The sequence below is a fragment of the Pimephales promelas genome, chromosome 8 (genome assembly GCF_988280905.1).
Source record: "Pimephales promelas chromosome 8, fPimPro1.hap1.1, whole genome shotgun sequence".
NCBI lineage: Eukaryota > Metazoa > Chordata > Actinopteri > Cypriniformes > Leuciscidae > Pimephales > Pimephales promelas.
The window spans coordinates 7,409,858-7,433,035 of record NC_142776.1 but is presented as its reverse complement, the minus strand read 5'-3'; the positions used below and the strand labels follow the sequence as shown (position 1 = coordinate 7,433,035).

Genomic DNA, 23,178 nt, shown 5'->3' with positions numbered 1-23,178 from the left:
ATAGCAATAATTAATATTAATATTAAATATTATCTAACAAAAAATTACCTAATAAGAAAATAAATTCGTTTTAAACTCTATTTAAACACTACTAGTATTATTTTTTTTATACTGTATGCTGGTTGAAAGTTTCTTCACATCCTGACAGCAATTACAAAGTTAAGTGGTCTAAATGTATTTGTGGAAGAAGGACCAGTTCGTCCAATCATTGCTTTCTGGCCAAATGCGATGTCATACCTGCCTGTCAACATATCTTCATACCTGCGCGCACCCATCACACGTCATCACTGCGTTTCATGCTAGTACGAGTTAGACAGTCAGTCAGAAGTCCTTTACAGTTCCTCATGTCCTGAACCAAAACAATCAGCTGATGCTGCGTTCACTGTAACTGTAACTTCCAAATAACTATACCTGCTGTAATTTGGAAGAGATGGAAATCCGTGACTCAAAACTATGTGTTTATTTATTGGCAACACTATCAACAAAGAATCCGCAGCAGTCAGACGGTATGTCAGTGCTCTTTAAGTTGTTTTTTTTAAATTCATTATTATTGCAATGTTATGTTTTTAAGACATGAGGTAGTGTAACGCCGCCTCGTCTCGTGACACTTTGCAGGGTCTGCTCTGCTGTGTGTGAGCTTTCGTGTGTTTTTGAAGGAGGCATACCAAGTTATAGCCTACATCCTGAGTGTATAAACTTCAAACGAAGTCTTTAGGGCTTGCATCTTTGTATAATATTATGTTCATGTGATAGTGGACATGAAATGGACAGCAAAAACGCTGTCTTAAAGCTGCAGTAGGTAACTTTTGAGAAAAGTTGACTTAGCCTGAACATTTGAACAAGCACAACTTACAAGTCCCACCCCCTTGCTCTCTGCTCTCTCAGCTCCTCCCCCACAGCGGAGCCTGCCGTGAACGTGCAGGGGTGCGTTTCCCCGAAAGCATCGACGTTCCGTCGTTATCTGCATAGTTAAAGAGTCGGTGTTTCCCGAAACCATGGTTCCAATGGACATTCGCAAACAGCATCGCAAAGTTGTGTGGTTTGAATTGACACTGCTAAGACACTCCTCCTGGCTCTGATTGGTTGTTTCTGACCAGGCACGGTGTACTTTTGCAATAGAGAGCCTAAGTCCCGCCCCTCCGCTTCCGGCTCATGGGACCTTATTTCGGAAAAAATATGAATGGTAGTCAATGGCGAGAGACAACTTATCTTTTTATTCCGTCTGAACTGTGGCCTGAATTACACATATGATGTTTGTCAATTTAAAAGATAATTCTGAAAGTCAAAAACGTCGCAGTTTGTCATACAAGAAGAATAACATTTAGTTTTATGTGAAAATCGCTCTGTGAACTACATCTCCCGGGAAGCGAAACGAGATCCGCTGCTCGTGTGTGTGCAGTCTGGTACAAAACACTCAGGTAGGACGGCATAATGTTACGATTATAACGTAAGACTGTAGAAACAATGACAGACAGCCTCAGTAAAGTTAGCTTCATTCATTAAGAGAAAATGTGCGCCTTTGGGGTTTGTAGTCTTTGTAATTACGTATTTTCACAGTCTTATACCTCAAACTGCAACTTTCTTTACTTTAAAATGTATCTTTTAAATTGAAAAACATCATATGTGTAATTCAGGGCACAATTCAAACGAGATCAAAATATTTGTTGTCTCTCGCCATTGACTACCATTCAATATTTTTCCGAAATAAGGTCCCATGGTGGTCGAGCGGAAGGGGAGGGACTTAGGCTCTCTATTGTGCCACTGGGAGGAGCCGGAGAAGCCTGATTTTTTTTTTCACAGATTATCTGTCTCATAGTCTACTGTCAGGACATAATGACAGTTTCAACAAATATGTAAAAAATATTTGTTTACAAAATCTACCTACTGCAGCTTTAAGAAGTCTCTCTTTAAGGTATAGTACACACAAACATGAAAAACTTGTCATCATTTACTCACCCCCTTATGTCGTTCCAAAACAATGAAGATACATATGATAAGATACATAAAATATCACTGAAATGAAGATATTTTAAATTAAATCGAAGAGATTTCTGTCCCTCTATTGACAGTCGACTCAACTTTCTTGCAAAGATTAAATTTAAATACCTTACAGGTTTGGAACAACATATTTGATGACAATATCTTTTAATTTTTGGGTGAACATTTAGGGTAAACCCCTTGTGAAAATAAGTAGCCTACCCTTACCATATGCTACTTAATACATAAACAATAGCCTATTATTATTATAAGGAATAAACTTAAGTACAGTTTACTAACATGTTATTTACAGTTAAATGAAGTATTATTATTTATTAATTATTATATTATTTATTAATTTTCAATAGAAATGACATTCAAGTATATTGTAGTTTACCATTTAAAACAATAGAATTATAAAAATGATACATAAAAATTGAATTAAGAGGGACATAAAACTACATTTAATAAAACATTTTAATTATATGTAATTATACATTTTGTAAAGTTTATGGTAAATACTTTATCAAATAACACATATACTGTATATATATATATATATATATATATATATATATATATATAATCAAATACTTTTCATGTGTTTTAGTATGTTAGGCAACACATCAAAACAAGTGTTTTTCTTTAAAACACGACAAAATAGTATTAAAACATAATGATCTAAAATGCACTTTTTAAAAGTGTAGGCACTACTTAAAGTGTGTTAATAAACAGTCATGAATCTAATCTCTTTAAAAACACTTAAATGGCCCTTTATGTCATTAATATTATCTATCATATAAGAGCGTTTCTATTTCACAAGGATTTATTGTATTTTTGTGTGTACATGTGAGTTTCTGAGTGTGTGTGTGGCTCTTTAAATGGTGTGAGTAATTGCCTCTGAATGTCACCAGCTCAATTTTTCCACTAAGTAAAAATGTGGGAAAGTAAGAGAAAAAGCCTGATTCTGGAAAAAAAGGAAACCATCTGCATTTGCGTTATAGGGAAAGTACAGGCGTTTTACCAAACTCAACAAGCTGCAAAAAGAGAAAATGTTCCCCTTTGTATGGATAAAAGTGTTGAGAAAAATATACATTCTCCTTAGTCTTACTTAAAATGAACCATGCATTTAACTCTTTGAGCTGTGTTTCTCCATGCAATCTCATATTTACAGAAGTAGAAGATAAGTAGGTCAAGTGCAGAGAGAGAGTGTGATGGAGAGAAAGAAACATAGAAAGACAACCTCAAATGCTACTCTTTACCGGTGAGAAGGATCAACTTCATCTCCACTCAAAGACTGAAAATGCCTTGAGTGTGAAGAACTGAGATGACATAAGATCCACATGGTCAAGTATTCAGTACAGGATTTTACTCTACTATATTAAAGTAACAGTAACAATTCCAGATTATACAGGATATTGCATGACCACCAACAGATATTTTCATGAAATTGAAAATGGTCCCAAGAGTGCAATACAATAGGGTGCAATTTAAAGAGTCTTGGACCAGCTAAAGAACGCACAAGAATGCCTTTTTAGGAGGGTTGAGGTTTTTCCCCATTGTAAACAAAAATGTCACAAGGCCTTCCAGGCCATGAGAAGATAATATAATGACTTTGGTTGGCAGGTGTTGGTGGTTGTTTATCAAAACAACCAATTGGTGATAGTATAATGCACGTTGTTCCTCAAGGGTATGTGTAAGGCCCTCTTCTGTTTCGGTTTTATTCGCTTTTTTTCAAATGACTGTTGAAATTACAAAGGATAGTTCACCCAGAAATTCAAATTCTGACATCATTTACTCACCACCAGCATGTCGTTCCAAACCAGTATGACTTTATTTCTTCTGTGGAACACACACAATAAAGCTATTTTGTTGGTAACAGTTTGGTGAACATTGAATCCACTGAATGGACACCCACTGAGGCCTTTCTCAAAATATTTTCATTTATGTTCCACAGAAGAAAGAAAGACATGCAGGTTTGGAATGACATGAAGGCGAGTAAATGATTACAGAATTTCATTTCGGCTGAACTAGCTATTTAGGTAGCTGCTTATTGTAGACGGATTTCAGAGACAACACACAATGTGAGGTTTGTGCAAAAAAATAAATCAAGCTGCAAGATATCTAGAAATATTGTTATCGGCAACGGCAAGACAGCGCAGTTTAAAGCGCAAATTAGTAACCTTTAGCTGAATGTTTCTCTCTCTATATTTTGGTGTGTGTGTGTGGTAGTGAATGTAAGATGAGTGGACAGGCCTGTAAGCGAGCTGTCTTTCTCTGGGTTGAATAATGCATTTCTGTGACGTTCTCCTCCTCTCTCTCTCCTTACAGCCGTGTCTTACTTCTCTTATCATTAGTTTGCATTAACCTGACCCCATCATTCCCTCTCCTCCATTATCTCTCCTGCATGCTCTTTACTTGCAATCTCCATCTTTTCACCTCATCAGCCACTCTTACAGTCTCCTCAGTGAAGTACAAGCATCCACTGTAGAATCTAAGTTATATGTTTTCACCTCTGATCCATTCCATGACTCACCCGTCTGAACGTGTCCTGCCTGGAATTCATTTACTTAAGTAAAGCTGGTCATAGAATCCTCCCCCTGTTTTATATATAACAATTTCCCTCCATTCATCCGTCTGTCTATGGCCATTTCCTGTGAGATAAATGGAGCACAGCATCTATGGTATGCTGTTGTTTACCACAGGAAATCATTTCAACTCTTTGTAAAAACAAACTGAAACGTGCATGAGAGTAACGCAGGACATGATATGATAAAAGGTCTCCCTTGCATGTAAAAAACTCATTACAGTTTTTGACCACAATTTTGTCCATTGCATGGTATCTCCTCCCAACGTGAATCTCATTGGCCTAAAATCTAGCTCTTCTGTACATACACTACAGTTCAAAAGTTTGGGGTCGATAAGATTTTAAAAAATTTTAAAAGGAATATCTTGTGCTCACCAAGGATGCATTAATTTGATCAAAATTACAGTAAAACAAAACGATAATGTGGAATATTATTAAAATTTAACCGTTTTAATATATTTTAAAACGTAATTTATTCCTGATGGCAAAGATTTGATCAGCCATTAATCCAGTCTTTAGAGTCATATGATCCTTCAGAAATCATTCTAATGTGCTGTTTCTTATGTTCATATGTTAGTATGTTAATAATTCTAAAAATATATATATATATATATATATATATTATTATCGATAAAACTGTTGTGCTGCTTAATATTTTTGTGGAAACAAAAAGGTCAATAGAAGAGCATTTATTTAAATTAGTTTTTGTACTGTCACTTTTGATTAATGTGTCCTTAATAAAAGTGTCCTTTTTTATACCAGTAAAAATCCAAACTTTTGAACAGTAATTATATTGTCACTGCCATACCTGGTTATGACACAATGCATTTTTTTTCAATTAATTTATTCAAAATATTTTGTTACTGTAAACAGATACTATATGTAGTATTTCAGATACCTGAAATATGGAAATGAGGCAAATGGAGTTTGGTATAAATGTTCTTGTCACCATAATGTTTTCGCTTTTGTAATTGTGATCATTTCTTATCATACGCAGACCAAATACTGCAGAAATACAATTGAATATTATTTTTCATAAGCTGCTTGACGAGAATGATTGCAGCTAAACTTTTTTTTTTTAGAAATCGGCAATTATTCGATAAAATCTCAGTATTGCCAAAATACTGAGATTTTATCGAATAATTGCCGATTTATTTATAAAATATTTTATTAAAAGTATACCATCTTTTTTTTTGTAAAACCCACGTGGAAGGGGGACAAAAGGTGGTCTGAGGCTGAAAATTATTGAAATGTACAATAAAAAACTATTTCATACTTTTTCAAAATTCAATGCTTAATTCAGTATTACTTGCTGTTTTTGTGTTTGAAATTTACCAAGAAATCTTACACCAAATGTTTTTCAATGTAGTCTTTTTTTAAAAATAAATAGCTTTTTTTGCAGTTTTTTTTTTTTTTTTTTTTAGGAAATGTGTGTGCAGAAAGGAAAGGGTGTTGGTGTTAGAGCCGAGAGGAGGGCTGTGGTCAAGTTTCCATGATTTGTTCAGGGGTGATGTTTGTTTCCTGTAGGCAGGAGTGTGTGTGTGATTATGTTTTACTCGACTGCAATGCTTTTAAAACCCTTAACTTTGGCATTCCTTGTGTGCGTGTGATTGTGTTTACTGGAAGGACAAATTCATAGCATGAGTTCACAGAGACGTTTTTTTTTTCTTTACTTTTCTTTCTTTTTTCTCCTCCTTCAAGGCTGTCCTCGGTTTGTCCGTCTGGTTCGGCCTCCTAGACACCACAACTGTGCCACGCAGTCCTTCCTCCACATCCCTCTCTCGCTCTCTTTTCCTCTCTCTCGCCGTGTCTCTCTTCCTCCGTCCACTCTCTCGGTAGTGGTCCTCTCTGCTCTCGTGGGGGAGGCTGGAATATCTGGTTTCCTGAACAATGGAAACTCAATCAGGAAATGGACCCGAGGTGTTGAAAGAAGGAGAGTACGCTTCTTCATCTCCTCTCACCCCGCGGCCTGCTGACGCTAAAGAGGACCTGGAGGAGAACAGGCACATTGAGAAGTTTGACATCCCACTCAGCAGTCTGAAGCAAATGTTTGAGAAACCGCCGGTGCAACATGTGGTGAGTCTTAGAGCGAAAGCGAAAGAATGAGAGAATGAGAATGGAAAGTCAAATGATGAAGAGAATGAGTGTGAGCATTAGGATATTGTTTTTATGATATCTTATTGGTGGCTGCAACTTATAGATAGATTGTAGGCATTCTAAAAAGAATCTGAACATTTGTTTAGGGATCCTTTTTATCTGTTTTTGTACATTATTTGTTGTTGTTTTGTTGACTTCCAACAGTCTCCTCTGTCTGTTAGCTCCTGTTTGAAAATGAAGTGTCTATATGTTAACAGTAACAGATAATATGTTGAAAGACATGCATAGTCAGTTAACTTTGGGATATTTTACAACAAACACACACTCTTTTAAGCACATTTACAGGTTAGAGAGCTAAACTATCATTCAAAGTTTGGGGTCAGTAAGATTATTAATGTTTTTTTTTGTTTTGTTTTTTAATTGTTGACATAGAAACGCGTGAACAGTCAGGGTAGAATGCCACAGGTTGCCATCTCGTAATTATGTTGTTTTTATAAAATGTAAAATTGCATAAAGTTTCATCTTTTCATTAATTACACAATTATACACTATATGGCTGTTCTACCAAATGAATGAAATACAGTAAGTATCTACAAAATCCATACCATTTATCAAAATCCATCTAAACTTGCCTAAATAATGTTATGAGATTAATGTTCTAAATACAACATTTTCCAACATGACATCATGACTTTTGCGTAAACATACATGCCACTTTCAAGTCAAGTGGCGTGTTATCTATATGCATTTTCAGGTATCCACGCGTATGCATGTGTATGCGTGTATGTCTACGCCGTTAAATGTCCGAGTGATTCCATGTGTATGTGCACGCCGTTAAATGTCAGAGCGAAACGAAGCAAAATGTACACATCTGGGGAGCGATATTATTTTTCCGAGGATGGTAGGGGAAGACTCATAAATGGTATTAACCCCAGTGACGGGTTAGGGACGGGGTTGGGGTAGGTCATATATATATATATATATACAGTAATGTAACGTTAAGTCAACGGCGTTCATAAACATGCTGAAAAGCGATTATGCGTGTTGATAGCACGCCAAAAATGGAAATACGAATTAGAGCCAGACCGATATATCGGCAGGCCGATATTAGGCATTTTCCAAACTATCCGTATTGGCAGTTATAATGGCCGATAAATGAATATTTCAAAAATAAAATAACTCTACACAGTCCTTATTGGCAACACTCGTTGAGTTGGTCACGAGTCATAAGTCAATGGCGTTCATAAACACGCTGAAAAGCGATTATGCGTGTTGATAGCACGCCAAAAATGGAAATACGAACGAATTGGCGTGTCATACATACGCCATTTCATGAGATCAGTCTGCATTTTCAGTCCTAATAAGTGAATCCGTGGGTGCTTCTTAATTCAAAGGCCCTGTCCCAAATGACACACTTCATGTGAACTTTTGGGTCTTGTATGCCGATCAATGGCTGGCGTGTGTTCGTTATGTTCATGAGACCGTAGGGTGTCTCATTTGTCATTTTAAGTTTCAGAAGGGAGTGCCCTCGCGAGCACCCTCTTTTGTGGCCAATATGCACCCTCGATGTACACTTTTGATGCTACGTCACGAAAATGCGGCTCGTAGGAAGACTGCGAGTGCTTAGGGTGCCATTTGGGACAGGGCCAAATGGATGCTTCCTCGTTTTCTTACTCCTCTGTCCTTCAGTCTGTGACCCGGAAACAGATCGAAATACACAGGTGTATCCTCCCCTTGCATCGTAAGTTGGTGGAGCTAAGATGCGAGGAAAGAAAAAGAGGATGAACAAAAAAGAAATGAGAGCCACCCATGGAATCACTGATTTAACCGATTCGTTCAAACTGGCTGACTCATTCATTGGAAGAATCAAGTGTCCACTGACTTTATGAATGGGTCATTGGATCATTGACAGACCTGTTCTAGGGCTATTGCCTAAGTTAGGCTTGCTGTATTGAGATGTTTAAATAGTGGTTTAATTTCACAGCAGTGACAAACAGTGCTGAAATTTGTCAGAGAGTGGCTCGTTGGGTCTCGCAGAATTATTATGAATAAGTTCTCAGACAAACACTGGGAATTTATTGAGAATTGATGCCACGAGCCAAATTTAATCAAATTTTATTTAAAGGGCACGTATCTTGTCAGAGGCCAAAAGGGCATGTGCTTAAAGGGATACTCCACTTTTTTTGGAAATAGGCTCATTTTACCACTCCCCCAGAGTTAAACAGTTGGGTTTTACCGTTTTCGAAATGTATTCAGCCGATTTTTTTGATATTTAGAAGAATATCAGTCTAAATATTCTGATATTCCCTACTATAGAAGTCAATGAGACCAGTCTGGTTACTGATATTCTTCTAAATATCAGAAAATCTTCTGAATTGATTTGAAATTGGTAAAACTCAACTGTTTAACTCTGGGGGAGTGGTAAAATGAGCCTATTTCCAAAAAAAAAAAAAAAGTGGAGTATCACTTTAAGCACAACTTTGGGTCTATCTGTGCACGCTGCTGCTTTCTATTTCTGTAATGTCAAATTGAAATGCTGTGTTAATAGTTAGAGACAATGAATCGAATGGAAAAGTAACATGATCTGGATCCCATTCTTTCTCTGGACAAGTTTTCACTTTGGTTTCACTTGCAATAAACCTAGGATTTTCTGTTTATCAAAGCATACTTAGCCACTTACGTTATCAAAGCAACATTAATCTAATTTCTAGAACCTGATCACTGGCAGGATAACATGCTCAAAATACCAGTTTAGGTCGGCATGATTTCCCATGGTACTTCATGCTGGTCTGGTCTAGTTTGGAATATAGCCAAGCTGTTTACCAGCACAATTTAGCTGGAGAAACTGGTCAACCAGCATAATCTTAATAGTGATACTGGGTAAACACCAGCACACCTGTATCCCATGTTGGTGACCAGCATAAAATCTTACTGTATGTTGGTGTTTTCAGGAGGAAAACTATTTAAGTGATTCCCAGGAATAAGCTGAAAGTAACCATACTTCAAAGAACGGGTTTGGAAGTTTAGTGTTCATCAGTCACAGTTCAGTGAAGCGACACTGATGGGATGGCTGAGAATGGAAAATGACAGAGACAGGAATGAGAAATGAGTAAAACAAAAATGAAAATTGGAAGAGCAGACATGAAAGGAGTAAGAAAATATTAGAGAAAGAAAAGAGACAGTAGATTAAGAAAGCAGATCAATTTAAATTGTGTGTGTTTTCATACCTTGGCAAACTGCTCTGTGCTGGAAAGATCTTGTTTTGCTGGCCTTTTACTTAGGAACATTTAATCCCTTAAATTAAATTGTTGTGAGCTCACAGAGAGAGATACAGTGAGAAAGGTCACAATCTGGAAAAACAGAATGTGCAACACACACACACACACAAATGAGGTAGCTACTGGCAATAAATTTGTGGGAAGCAGAGCAACCGTGCACTGACATGCTTACACACACACAAAATGTTATGCACTATGTTATTTAAAACTTATTTTGGGGGTTCTTTCCGCAACACTGGCTTTCGTATAAATAACCCTGTAATTTGCATGTGGGTAATGTGTGTGGGCAGAGTAAAACCAACAGAAAAAAGTGAGAGAGATATATAGAGATGTATAAAGAGAGAGAGAGAGAATGAACTAATTAGCTAAACTATGTAAACATGGTTTGGTTCAACTCATACTTGCAACTATACAGACACACACACACACACACACACAATAAAAACCAAAGCTGTAATTAAAAATAATAGGTTGAATATTATTGAAGTTGTAATGATGACCATCATGTTCTTAGGATACTACGTCAGTTATATGTTGATGGTTGTAAAGTCTTATTGTGTTTTATCTGCCTGACCAGGCCCACATGCAATATGCAACAGCAGAATTGTAAAGCCATTCACAAAGTTCAACCCATCCCTTGCCCTTGCATGTTCATTTAATGCAGTTTTTAAAATTGCTTTCACACACTCTGGATTCCAATAGGACTGCATAGATAAACTTTATTTTTAATGACGTTCCACTCAAGCTGATGAGGTAAAACATTGTCCGTCTGTTCACTTAATTTCACTGAGGATTGTTTTGTAAACAAGACTGGATTTGCAGACCGATTAAGAGTCGAACATGTATGGGCGAATCATTCCGGTTGGCATTTTACAACATTGGACGTTTTCAAAACATTTTCCCCCAAGTGCACCAACGGGTGAGTTGAAACTCATTATAATATGCAAAACTGTTATCCACTCACAGCAGTGGGTGGGCGCTGACTTCCAAGTCTTCAGTGCGAGACACCCATAAAAACCGAGCATTTTTCAGGTAAAAACTAGGGTACAAAATAGCCTATTACTTATTCATTTTGATGTTTTTGAATGCAAAAACCAAGCAAACGTCATAAGTTGACCTCAGACAACAATATAATAAAATTCATGACCCCTTTAAGATGGATAGCATGCAAGATGGGATTGGCAGTGATTTTTTTTCTACAAAAAAAGGTGATAAGTTGGTATTACCTATCATGGTCGCCTTAGGTAAAGGACGTTAACTGACTGTAGTATCTACATGGTATTTTGATGGAAACCACTGTTTTTGTAAGGGACTCCGTGGAAGCTTGAACTTGACAGAAGAAAAGATATATAGACATACTTGGTATGTGACTTACGTTTTCTTCATCCTGGTGGTGAAACACAGGCCTGGCTGATTGGATGCTTGAGTCTTATTCTGAAGGGGTTTTGGACAAGAGCAGAATGAGGGACTGATGTTCCTGATTGAGTGGCTAATTGTTGCCTAGATAAACACAGGAAGAAGAGAGAGATTGCTAGAGATCCATCTATTGTTTCTGTCTGAAACATGACCTCTCCACCCCACCAGGGTTATTAATATTTCATGATCCCTTTGCACACACACATACACACACACACACACACACACACACACACACACTCTTTCTCTCTCATTCATTATTACTCAGTCAGTGTATACAGAGAGACTGCCATGATTAAAGGCTGTCAGAAGAGACTGAGAAACTTTCATTTCAGACACGAAATCCTTCTCCTGTTATTCATCAACCACTTTAGAACAGAAAGGAATACAAATCCTCACATCCTGTTTATAGTCTACTTGGATTTTGATTTTGGTTCATTCAAGGTTTAGATAACACTTTTAAACTCTTCAGCAGGCCGAGAGACGTTGTTGTGCATTCTTTCCAGTAGAGGTCACTAATAGAAAATGCAATGTAAATGTAATGTAAACTGCTGTCTGGAGTACTATAATAATAATGCATTATTGAAATCGTTGTTTGGATATGTGGTATCAATATAAACAAATATGTTCACAGTGCTTGAGTCTAATCTAATTTCGCTGTTTGTTTCCTTTTAAGCAAATATGTACGTTCAGGATTCAAGAACTAGAGAGAAACAATTCACACACCCTGGTGAAAATACCAGTATAATCCATTATGAATTCCCATGATGGTCCAGTGTTGTGCTGGTTAGGTGTACATGAGTTGGTGGTCCATCATTGATACAGGTATGCTATTTTTAAGAGAAAAAAATATTCTTGGTTCAGTACAAGTACCTAGTGAGGCCAGCAGGGGGTGATCACCCTGTACTCTGTGGGTCCTATTGCTCCAATAGGTGATGGAGACACTATACAGTAAAAAAAAAGCTTTTAAACATAAAAGGCAGAACAGTTTCTGACATTTTAGTACTGGTTTGCGTGAAGTAATCAGAGCTGCTAACAAACTCTGTGCCGTGAGTTAATTTGCATTTAAAGGGACACACACGAAACAACGCATTTTAACTGACCCTTAAATGTTGTATCAGCGATTGTGGGTGACGTCACTCCTGTTTGTGTTTGAAGCCAGATCCCAAACAAACCAATTTAGCTCGCCCCTCCCTCCCGTTTCGCGCATCATGAAAAAAACGACCATGCACGCGCATTTCTTAAAGCGACAAAAACACACTATATTCAGATTGACGGTCTACCTCAATGATGGCTCATTCTGTTGGGTAAGTCATTATAGTTGTATTCAAACATAATTTTATAACCAAGTAAATATAATATTTATCACTTACACTTTCAATATTGTTTATTTTAAAATAGGCTAACGCAGAAAATGTTTCTATTTTTTTACTTCGTATGCATGAACATTGTTTTCAACTACATAGCTAGCTTCCAGCTTTCCTCCCAGCTAACAGAATAGTAATTTGTAATATAAATGGTTTCTAGCAAGTTGTCAGTGGCCTATTATCATTTATTTACCTTGTACAGTTCAGTCATTTAGCTACAGATCTAACGTTATGGGGAAAACTCATATCTATCTGGAATAATATTATAACAGCTTATTACTATTCGGCTAACGTTAGTCCTGAACATAGGCTAGTGTTATTGCTAATACAATGTTATGGCTACACATCAAAGTAGACGCATATAACAAACGCAACTCACACACTAAATCCCTACAATCAGATATTCGCTAGAGCTATCCAAGTTTAGTCGAGCTTCACTATTTTTTAAAGAATTATATTTTCACACACAGTTCACGTACAAAAAATTCAACACTAGAAGCTACTCACCTGTCCAGAAGAAACGGCGTCGGCAACATTTTTCAATTCTTTGAGCTCGCTCCACTGTTCAAAAGCCTTCCCGATTATTATTAGTTTCTTTGACGAAAAACGACGGTATTCCCTCGCCCTAATCCTCCTCCTCTTCTTGGGGATTGCCTCTTCCATGTTAAATCTGGTCCGTTGAAAGCATAGTGTTGATAGACGCTGGCTTATTCTTCAGCTCCGACTTCACATGCAGACACCATGAACGAGCGGAAAAACAAACAACGTCCCTCCCCCGTCGGTGATTGGTTAGAACACTGTTTATTTTGATTTTGAGTGGTGGTTGTTCCCATTTGTTTTTGCGTGCAGATCTCAGAGTGTAGGCTACCTACAGAGACGGCCTTTTGACAGCCTGCTTATGGGGCGGACAGCTAGCGGATTGTTAGGAAAGAATGTGATAATTTTTGTTTGGGCCTGAAATCGCTGATACAACCTTTAAAAAGAGACAACTGTACAAAATTATCTGTGGGTATTTTGAGCTAAAACTTCAAATACACGTTCTGGGGACAGAGACACTTATTTTTCATATTGTAAAAATGGCCATACCACCCCTTTAAAATAGTATAGTTCCACCACAAATGATACTTTTACTACTTTCTATTGTAAGCAGTGTTGTAGTCGAGACCACCTCACTCGAGTCCGAGTCAAGACCGAGTCCATAGAGAGTCGAGTCCAAGTCGAGTCCGAGACCAGAGACGGTCGAGTCCGAGTCGAGACCGAGATCAGTGAGGGTTATTACCTAATTTACTTTTATTTACTTAGAGAAATCCTTTTTTTTATTTTACTGAATTTACTTGGAGTTAAAAAAATATGATCAGTTTAGGGTAAAAAGGCCACATAGTAGGTGGTGTTAAAAGTAATTTTATTACAATTTGTCGTGCGCAATTGTGCACTAGAAAATCACCAATCACTGGGCGTGTCAATCAATTTAAAGAAATATTTCATTAACATACATTAATAATCATGAAAAATATTTTGAATTGAACTCGAGTGGACTCGGGAACAAGTCCGAGTCCTAAAAAAAAAATGTTCGAGTACGAGTCAATTCCGAGTCCAAATGCACACGAGTCCATGACAAGACCAAGACCATTAAAATTTGGTCTCGAGACCGAGTCCGAGACGAGTCCGAGTCTCGAGTACTACAACACTGATTGTAAGTGTATTACAATACATGTGATTTTGTTTGTTTTTATAAATGAGTCAAAATTATTTTCCGTAGTAACGAACAGCATTTTCAAATGTCAATACAGCTTAATTTGTTTTTGAAACCCTGACATTCCATTCCATTTAGTTGTGAATAGACATAAACTCAAGCTACAGGCTAAAGCTAGCTGACAGTAAGCACTGCCCTGCCACTGCTAAATATACCCTACAAACACAGTAACTTCACTGCTAAAAGTGTAGAAAGTATTAGGTGCTGTCATTTCACTCTTTTAATGTCATCCCTGGGCTATATGTGTAGCGTAGAGCTCATGCTAAAATAAGCTCCTTGTGACTGTTTCTAGAAGCCTTTAGTGTAAAAAAGAAAAGAAAAACAGAACTCTTGGTCAAGGCCTGGGGACAACAACTCAGATATTTTACATGTTTAGCTGTTCACGCACTGTCACAGGATGTTCGGTATGTGTTCTTGTGTCATCTCATACGTGCATGGTAATCATACCATGTCTTCACTTTATAACCTGTGGCCTTGTTCTGAATACAAAACACCTTCCATCATTCTTTCTTTCCTCCTGTGTGTGTTAAAGCCTCGCTCTCAGTTTGTTTTAAAATAGTTGGTGGAAATAATATTGTTTGTTAGCAAGAAGATGGTGTGTGTGTCTGTGAGAGAGAGAGAGAGAGAGAGAGAGCTACCCTGCTTGTTTTTCTTACTCCAGGTCAGTGACTCATGTTTAAATATGTCCACTTATCACAGCGACAGCAGAGTAATGGGAGACTCTCAGTGGTGCTTACAAAAACAGGAAATCCCCGTACATATCTAAACACATGTAGGTGACCAGATTTCTAAGTTCTAGTTTTGTGATTCAACATATAACAATTTCCAATGTAATCATCTCCATGAATCTAAAAGGGGGGTCATTCCAGTTTTGTCTAATTTGTCCGTTGTATATGAGCAAATGTATTACTGTGATGGTATGTCGTACCACTCAAAATCAGTCATTTAGTCATCAGTGCACTGCAGACTGTAAGAATATTCTAGTTTTTATCAATATTTTGAATCCGCTTTTATTTTTGCATTTTGATTTTAGTCCAACTTTTGTCATCATTAGCTTTCATAAATGTTACCATTTAGGTTTAATTCACTTTTTAGTTCAGTTTTAGTTTTTATTTTCAGTTAGTAGCCTAATTTTAGTGCTTCAACACTTTCAAACTTAAATCGAAATAAAATCTAATATTTATATTTAGTTTATTTAGTTGATAATAATAAACCTGCTTGCAAATAATGTTCACCAACTTCTGTTAATTATTATTTTTTAAATGTTCATAAAGCTCATATTATATCCCTTTACATGCTATTTAAAACAGACAGGCCAACACAAATTATTAATTAATTATTTTTAATTAATCTCTCTTTATTGAACATGTTAAAAAAAAGACAACAGCAAAAACTGAATAAAAAATAAAAATAAATAGTTAATCATCGACATAAAAAAAAAGATCATCTACAGATGGTCCAAACAACAATCATGTTCAAAGGGGGTAGGAAGAAGTTAGAATAACTTTTCTTGTCCTATCCCCACTTCAATAATATTAAATATTATATAGACTCAGCAGACCCAAATATTAAATATTAAAACTACTTAAACTAACTTACCTAAGGTTTACTTTACCTAAGGTTGAAATACCAAAGGTTGGTTGAATACCAAATAGGAACAAATAGTAACACTTACAAAAACGTACCATGTTAATACCATGTCGTTGTCTATCATGACGGCAGTTCCATGGTATTTTCTGAAGGACTTTGGAATGCCATGCAAATACCATGGTATATCATTTAGTACCATTATATGCATCAAAGTACCATATGACCATCTGATAAACTTAAAATCCCCCTGCAGTCAATCATTTTGTCCCTTAAAACTCATCTTTGATCACCAAAATGCGTATTTAAAACATTTTTTCTTGTGATTTTTTTTTTATTCATGCCTTAAAATAGCTTGAATGTAACTTTATACCCTAACTTCATAAGTATTTGCGGAAACATGAATATGCAAATTAGCCCCTTCTCCGCTCACGCCAGCTCAGAGATCCACTCAGTCAAGTCAATGTATCAGAATGGTTGCCTAATGCTTTTTATGTATCGCTCTCTACAACGTCAGACATATCATGGTATATAATATGATTCGTCTTTTTCTTGACTATGTTATCAAACTATTAATGTGTTGCTGGTGTTACACAAACCATGTTCCTGTTTGCCATCTTAGTCTGACTTATAAAAATCAGTATACTTAGAAATGCTGAACAACTTAGAACATCAGTCAGTGGAGAAAGTTATATAGTACATCATAACATCGTAATATAGGCCTACATCATATATGTATATATCAACACTATCTCACGACCAATTCGTACGAATTCGACGCATGATTAAAAAGTGGCTAATTCGTACTAATACGTACGACCTCACTCGTACTAATTCGTACAATTTGTCTAAACCCACGTGATGGTTAGGTTTAGGGGTGGGGTAAGGGGTAGGTCATTTGTACGAATTCATACGAATTGGCCAATTCGTAAAATATGTACGATTTAGCAAAATTGTATTAATTCGTACGAGTGAGGTCGTATGAATTGTTACGAATTAGCCACTTTTTAATCATTCGTCGAATTCGTACGACTTGGTCGTGAGATCGGGTTGGTATATACATTCACCCGCTATATTGCTAAATGCACCTGATTTTTCATACTGGACTAACTTGGCTTCTCTTGAGAGACCACAGTTAATGATATAGCCTGCCCGCACGTTGACGTGATTGGTTACAAGGTAGTTTGTGACCTAAGAAACAACACCGTATTTTTTGTCCTCTGCATTTTTAAGGAGAAAATAATCAGCAATGGTGTTGACATGAATTTGCACATGCATGGTTTGTATTTTAAACATATTTTAAATACGTATTTAATATTTTAAACACCACAAAGACATATAAACAACATGGACACACGAAATTGGCAAGATTTGTTACATGTGTAAATCCCTTTGGATTTGGTAACCTTTGATTGAAACAAGGTTCACAAAAATACACACATACTATTAAAGAAATGAATAACTAGAATCAGATCAGATCATATCTCATTTATTATCTAAGGTTTATTCAGGTGAATTGACTCAGAGCTCTTTTAATCGTTATCCAGGTAAATTTTTAACTGCTTCAGAGATTCAACTTGATCTTTTTTAACTAGGGTGAGTTCAGGATGATTGGGACACATTTTTCCATTGAGAAAAGTTAAAAATTGTCCCAATCAACCTGAATTCACCCTACAGTTTTCGACAACTAACATTCTGCCATTTGAAAACACAATCAGGGTTTTTGACAGCACTGCGACGTTGATGACAACATGTTTATTAGAATTCATTTACAGTTAGCCTTTAATTTACTTGCAGTGTAACCGATAAAGTGAAACTCAGCCTTTCAGTGTGTGTAAATGAAACCACCTGTTCTCGGCTGGGCAGGGTGAACCTTGACCTCTTGGCTCTGTGTGTGTGTCTTATGCCAGATGAGCTGAATAGTGGAATGTGACTCCAAATGACACAATCATTAGTGTGTGTGTGTGTGTGTGTGAGTCTGCATTAGCATGTGTGGTGTTGATTTTCCCTTCCTGATGTTTTGAACTACAGATTCATGTGTATTATGGAAGGGCTAATGGGGCGAGATTTGATTTGCAAATTGTTTTGTGAAACTAAATGGACAGAGAGGGGTAAAGGGAAAGAGAGCGCTTAGATAGCGAAAACAGTTCCATCCGATTTTTAAAGAATATACCTGTAAACTGATGAGTGTAATATATGTATGATGTGATGTCTGTTTATATAGCCGATGTGTGTCATTTTTGTTATAGGGTTAATGGAAAAGTTCACCCGAAAATGAAAATCATGTATTCACCCTCACGTCATTTGTAAATTATGTTTTTTCCTTCCATGGAACACAAATGATTTTGCATACAATTATAGTCAATGGTTACCGCAGCCATCAAGCACGATTTTCAAAGCATGATTTTCACTTTTAGTCTTTTTTGAGATGACCTTATGATAGTTATTTAATTTCAAAAGACCAGAGAGATATTTTGGAGGTAATCCGTTCATGGCTTTAAAAACAAAAAGCAGAATTTTAAATTCTAATTTTCTCATTAATTTCAATTCTGTAACAAACTGGCTGCCTACTAGTATTGGCGAAATATGATTACATTTATGTAAATTGTCTAAACTGTAAAAAAATATTGATGGTTTAACTTAAAAAAGTAAGTAACCTGGTTGCCTTAAAATTTTAAGTTCATTGAACTGGAAAAAGTGAGTTAATACAATGAAGGAGAATGATTTAATCATCAGAAACTCAAAATTATATGTTATCTGAACTAAATAAATTATTTAAGTTGATTTGACAAAAGAAAAAATGTTGTGATTACTACACTGTAAAAAAAATATTGTTGGTTTAAATTAAAAAAGTAAGTAACCTGGGTTGCTCTAAAATGTTAAGTTGATTGAACTGGAGAAAGTGAGTTAATACAATGAAGGAGAATGATTTAATCATCAGAAATTCAAAATAATAAGTTATCTCAACTAAATAAATTATTATAAAGTTGATTTGACAAAAGAAAATATGTTGTGATAACAAATCTTGAAAATATTTTATTACAGTGTGGTCAAAACCATAGATTGTAAAAAAACAGTTACAGTCTGTGGTCAAAACACATACAATTTTTCTATTTTTAGTTTAACCGGTGTTGTTTTTGTAGAGAATATGTATTCAATATGTAGAGACAACTGTAACCATACTTGTTTGATTCCCCTTAAAAACTTTATCAAAATATTACCTGACACAGTAACACTGACTCGTCCTGAACCAGTTAGAACTCCATGATGTTTAAGTTGGACACCTTTATTATACATGTTTGTCATTAATATTCACATTAATATTGTATTGACTATGCAAATTTGAACTGTAGCTTTGAACTGTTCAGATACTTGCAACAAAATAAATCAAATATTAAAATATTGTAAAATATTCTAATATTCCTAACTCATCTATTACAATGCTAAAGCTCAATAGTGCAATAGCAAACTCAGCTGGAAACTTCCATTAAATGTTGACGATTGCCTCAAACTCAGTGTAAAGTGCTGGTTTTTAGTTTTGTTCTGTGTGTTGTGCCATAATGTTTGCTTTTGATGCTTATCAAAATGATGTACACACTGAAAATACATTTATAGGAACTGTATAAATATATTTCCGTTTGTTTGTATGCAAATATGTTTCACAGTTGGCAGCTTATTTCAGTATTCTCAGTCACCTTCCCATATTCACGTTCCTCTTTCAAGGGCATTATTGCACTATTGACTTGGTGACAGCTTTCAAGCTTCAGGTGAACTTGCTTATTCAACACAAAACTGAGTTTTGTTGATATACTGTTAATGATAAATAGCCAAAACACACACACGCTTCATGTACAGTCTCTCTGTTTTGAACTTTTGTTCAATGTCTCACTAAACTGGTGAATGCAAATGAAACACGGACTAGAACGGGTTCTCTAACCACACCTGCCTCTCTCTCTCTCTCTCTCTCTCTCTCTCTCTTTTCTCTCACTCTCTAGGAAGTGAGTGGTTCACATTCGTCCAGTGGGAGAGTTGCAGACAAACATAGTGTTGTAAGGGAAAAAATGTCAAATCAGGATTCAAACTTTGGAGGCTGTGAGTATATTTTGGCTTTTATGCTACTGTAAGTCAGTGTTTCTTTTTAAATTGAGCCCCAGAATTTTTTTGATTCGCCGTATTTATGTTTGGCTCTATAAAGTCTGATTCAGGAAATTTTACATTGAACCATATGTGATCTCTTGTTTCTAATGTGATTTACATGTTCGTGACAGTTCAGGGTGTGTGTATGTGTAAATGTGTATGTGTGTGTGTGTGTGTATAAAAGTGACAAGATTAAAGACTTCACACATTGCTGTCAAGCACGATGACAACTTTGATGACAGACTTCTGCTTTAGTGCTCACTGCTCATGCATGTATGTACTTTACATGTTTGGATTTCTGCTGCAATCTCAAGATTAATCAGACACAGGATATAGTCTTAAAAGTTCCCATACTACACCCAAACTTTATTTTACAATGCTCGAATAGGCATATATATGTTTTAAATATGCAGTGATGATAATAATATGCTAGTGGGAGGCCTGTGTAATTTAATAGGTTTGTTTGACAGGTGAGCTGATTTGTGTATGGTCAGTGTCTGCATGTGTCTCTCTTTTGTTATCCCTCTTTCATTCTTTAAATCGGGCTATCAGCTTGTCTTTGAAATAGACAACCTTGTTTATGACAGGTCCATATTCACACATTCATATCCTACACTGGAAATGATGATCATGCCTCAAGTGTGTTACATTCTCTTGAGTATTTTTATGTCATATGACACACTTATCTGGTGCATGGAGTTAGTGCTCTACAAGAGTAAAGGAGGAAATTGTTATGAGTATATCTGATTGTTATATTCAGATTTTCTCTCTTTTTATTAACCCCATTAACTATCGCCGGTAGCGGGAAGCTAGTTTTTACGCTCTTTTGTATTGTCTTTTAAATTCCCCTATCACATATTTTAATAACCATCATAAATTAGGTATCATTCGAAAACTTCCACCCTCAGTATTCATCCTGTGAAAACCATTAAAAAAAATTTTAGATCACGTTTACCAAGGAAACAGTACTTAAATTTAATTTGTGAGCGGTGTCATGTTTCTTGTTACAAAATTGACTGCTCTATTTTATGATCAAAACTTTTTCTAATCTTTACAGAACACATCGTTGGAAATGTCTTGTGATATTGTGACAAAAATGTATTCATTTTTGAATGAAGAACACATTAAAAAATTCACTTGGTTAGACATATGGCTGGTTTTATAGGATTTTTAAAGATTTTTTATTCAATGCATATATGTACATCTGTTTAGCAAGGTACATGCTTTATTGTAAATTTAAACTTCTATAACTTTTTACACATTTACTTCAGCAATAATCTACTACTTTCATTTAAAAAGAGACCAAACTTAGGTCTGTATTCCAATTTTTATAAGATCATTTTTTTTGGCAAAAATGCTATTTCATCTGAACATTGGCTGTTAAAATCAAAGTGACGTCAAATACAAAATTAAACAATAGATACTCAGCTGTCATTATTTAAAATTTAAATTAAAATTTGTTATTTATTAATATGTTAATATATTATTTAAAATATTGTACATTGTGTACAGTTATTTAAATTGACTGGTCCCTCCATATGTTAGATTATACAGTTCCCTTTCAGTCCACTGATCTTCTGATCTTCGAGTACTATTGAAACGAGCCAATGGAATTGGAGTGCGTGATTTCCATCACACACTCCGTCCTTGTGGCATGGGCAGTGTTGGGGAAGCTACTCTGAAACTGTAGTTTGACAAGCTACAAGCTACTCGTATATTAAAGTTAAACTACAGTCAAGCTACCCTTTTGGAAAAGTAGCTAGCTACACTACAGGTTGCTATCAAAAAGTAGCTAGCTACATTGAAACTACTTTTGCTTTTTGAACAACATATTATAAATATTATATTACATATTATATTATTATAACATGTTATAAATTATACATTATAAATAACTGAATACGTGTTTTAATTAAAATATTTACTGTTTAAAACAATGCAATACAATTATGATTTCATAGTATTGTTTTATTACACACAACACTCAAATATCTCAGACTGTTTGTCAAAAAGTGCAAAACTGCAACCAATAGCCTAAAACATTGCAAGAACAAAATATACATCCAATGTAAATTGCATTCAGAACATTTTCTCAAAAATACCGATTGAACTTGGACAAATAAGGCCATGGGTAATTAACGTTAGTTGTTTCTCCATCCTCCAAATCTGCCGTCACGTCTTTGCTCCATCATGGATAATCATAATATGGGTGTGTCAACCCACTTCTGTACGTCAGTGAACCGTTAACCGCAAGACACATGATTAAACAACAGGTGGCGGTAATGGCAAAAAATGAGTTTGTAATCTAACAAGAAGAAGAATATCTTTGCATCGCGCTGATTCGCACAGGCTCGACAAACGCAATGTAGCTTTTGCTCAAGCTACACCGCTACTTGCTGCAAAAAGTAGTTAGCTACTGGAAAAGCTACACTGTTTAAAAAGCAACTGAGCTACTGCCAAGCTACTGAAAATGTAGTTAAGTTAGTAGCGTCGCTACTTGTAGTTAACTACTCCCCAACACTGGGCATGGGTATAAATACGGAAGTGGATGCACGCACTAGTTGCCTTTCGCTTTGGAGCCAAGCGTTTGATGTCTCTGAAGAGAGTTGTTTTCAATGAGCAAGTGTGTCGGTGTTCTTCTGGAAAGACTCCCCCGGTGCTGGTGGTTTCTACAGTGCAGTGCAGCGGTGTGTTGACGGCTGGTTGAGGGCGTAAAAGTGAGTGCTTCACTGTTTCAGTTTGCTGAATCCAGTGTTGCCGTGGTCATTCCCTGTGTGCTCCGGCACTGGTGACGGGTCCCATTTCTGAAAGAGTAACATGGGTCACAGCCTGTGACCCAGGGAGAATGGAGACTCCGTCCCCAGGCAGTCCAGCTGTTTGGGATCACTTCAGGGTTACACTTACAACAGTTACATCTGTTGCCCCTCTGGACTCGTCCCTCCGCCATTTGTTTTTCTCCTGTCTGAGTGGACATCCCTC

At 36.2% G+C, this 23,178-nt stretch overlaps 1 protein-coding gene and 1 long non-coding RNA gene across 2 annotated transcripts in view; one reads left to right on the top strand and one right to left on the bottom strand.

The window, feature by feature from the left end:
• The first annotated feature begins 6,055 nt into the window (after window positions 1-6,055).
• The window catches only part of xirp2a (xin actin binding repeat containing 2a), a 37,566-nt gene continuing 20,443 nt past the window's right edge, over window positions 6,056-23,178 (top strand). Inside the window, exons 1-2 of the mRNA XM_039689565.2 lie at window positions 6,056-6,640; window positions 20,058-20,154. Of these exons, the coding sequence (XP_039545499.2) occupies window positions 6,455-6,640; window positions 20,058-20,154 (283 nt within the window). The 5' untranslated portion in view covers window positions 6,056-6,454. The remainder of the gene's footprint in view (window positions 6,641-20,057; window positions 20,155-23,178) is intronic.
• Window positions 9,147-13,599, bottom strand: LOC120491617 (uncharacterized). The gene is made up of 3 exons (XR_016169603.1): window positions 13,230-13,599; window positions 11,315-11,439; window positions 9,147-10,011 (listed from the first exon to the last, which is right to left on the bottom strand). It is a non-coding gene; the product is annotated as an uncharacterized LOC120491617 (long non-coding RNA).